General features: G+C 58.0%; 1 protein-coding gene across 1 annotated transcript in view; it reads left to right on the forward strand.

The window, feature by feature from the left end:
• Window positions 1–909, forward strand: part of TMEM53 (transmembrane protein 53) — a 4317-nt gene extending 3408 nt beyond the window's left edge. The window contains exon 3 of the mRNA XM_018573742.1: window positions 214–909. Within this exon, the coding sequence (XP_018429244.1) occupies window positions 214–909 (696 nt within the window). The remainder of the gene's footprint in view (window positions 1–213) is intronic.
• The last annotated feature ends 503 nt before the right edge of the window (window positions 910–1412 follow it).

The following is a 1412-nucleotide window of genomic DNA, read 5'->3' on the forward strand; positions in this document are numbered from 1 at the left end:
TACATTGTCAGCCTGCAGGTGGCGCTGCTTGGAGTGTGTGTACATTGTCAGCCTGCAGGTGGCGCTGCTTGGAGTGTGTATACATTGTCAGCCTGCAGGTGGCGCTGCTTGGAGTGTGTATACATTGTCAGCCTGCAGGTGGCGCTGCTTGGAGTGTGTGTACATTGTCAGCCTGTGGATGGCGCTGTTCTGACCCCGTCTCTCTCTTTTTAGGGCTGCATCGTCCTCAGTCACACGGCTGCATGGAGGACGGTGTTCTTCGCGGAGTCGTTCGGCCTGCGTTACCTGCGGGAGGAGGCGAAGAAGCTCCTCGGTATCCTCTATGACTATGAGATCGAGGTGAACCCCGTCATGTTTCACGTCTTCAGCAACGGCGGCTTCATGCTGTACCGCTACATGACCGAGCTGCTGCACTCCGACCCCAAGATGAGGCAGCTGCATGTGGTGGGCACCACCTTCGACAGCGCGCCAGGAAACCGCAACGTCTACGGCTCGGTGCAGGCGCTGAACGCCATCCTGAGACCCGGCACCGCCTGGCCCCTGAGGTTCCCGCTCCTGGCGGCCTTCGCCATCATGGTCTTCCTCCTCCGGATCGTCCTTTACCCGCTGACCCGCTTCCTGCACGAGAATCACTACGACGCCATGAAGCGGGACCCGTCCCTGTGGCCGCAGCTTTACCTCTACTCCCGCGCCGACCGCATCGTCTCCCACAAGGACGTGGAGGGCATGGTGACCGCGCGCCGCCAGCGTCACCTCCCCACCGAGAGCCTGGACTTCCAGAAGTCCGAACACGTCAGCCATTACCGCCGCTACCCGGAGAAGTATTCCCACACGTGCGTCGCCTTCCTGGCGGACTGCGTCAACAGGGCCGCCAAGTCCTCCTTCATGAGCGGCAATCCCTCGTTTTAAAGGCCTCGCTTTATTGGCTGGAGGAAGATTCCGGGGGGAGGAGCGGGACACCACACTTCCTGTCCCCGCGGTGTCACCCTCATTCTCTATGCACAAGACCCGATTCCCTTCCCTTTGATTTCTCTCCATGTGGTTTGGGGGGAGGGGTCAGTTTTAGGGTTCAGTCAGTGAAGAATGTTAAGTGGGGGGGTATCAGGATCTGGAGCAGTCGCCCATGGCAACCAATCAACGCCTCAGGAACAGTTTGGTTAGTTAGGAGAGAAGCTGATTGGTTGCCGTGCACAACCGCTCAGTCCCGAGTTCCCTCCTAAGACAGTCAGAAGGTCCACGCCTAATCTGTAGCTGCAGGTATGCCTTGGAAGGTGTCGCCCTCCTCAGCAGATTGATGGGGGATGCAGCAGAAGGAGTGAGACTGCACTGGAAGGGACCTGCAGTGTAAAGAAGCTTATAAATGAGAGTTATGATGTGTATAATGTCTGCATGGAGTCAGTATCATGTCTGCC

This window comes from Nanorana parkeri, unplaced genomic scaffold, assembly GCF_000935625.1.
Source record: "Nanorana parkeri isolate BGI_ZX_2015 unplaced genomic scaffold, ASM93562v1 scaffold2513, whole genome shotgun sequence".
Taxonomy (NCBI): Eukaryota; Metazoa; Chordata; class Amphibia; order Anura; family Dicroglossidae; genus Nanorana; species Nanorana parkeri.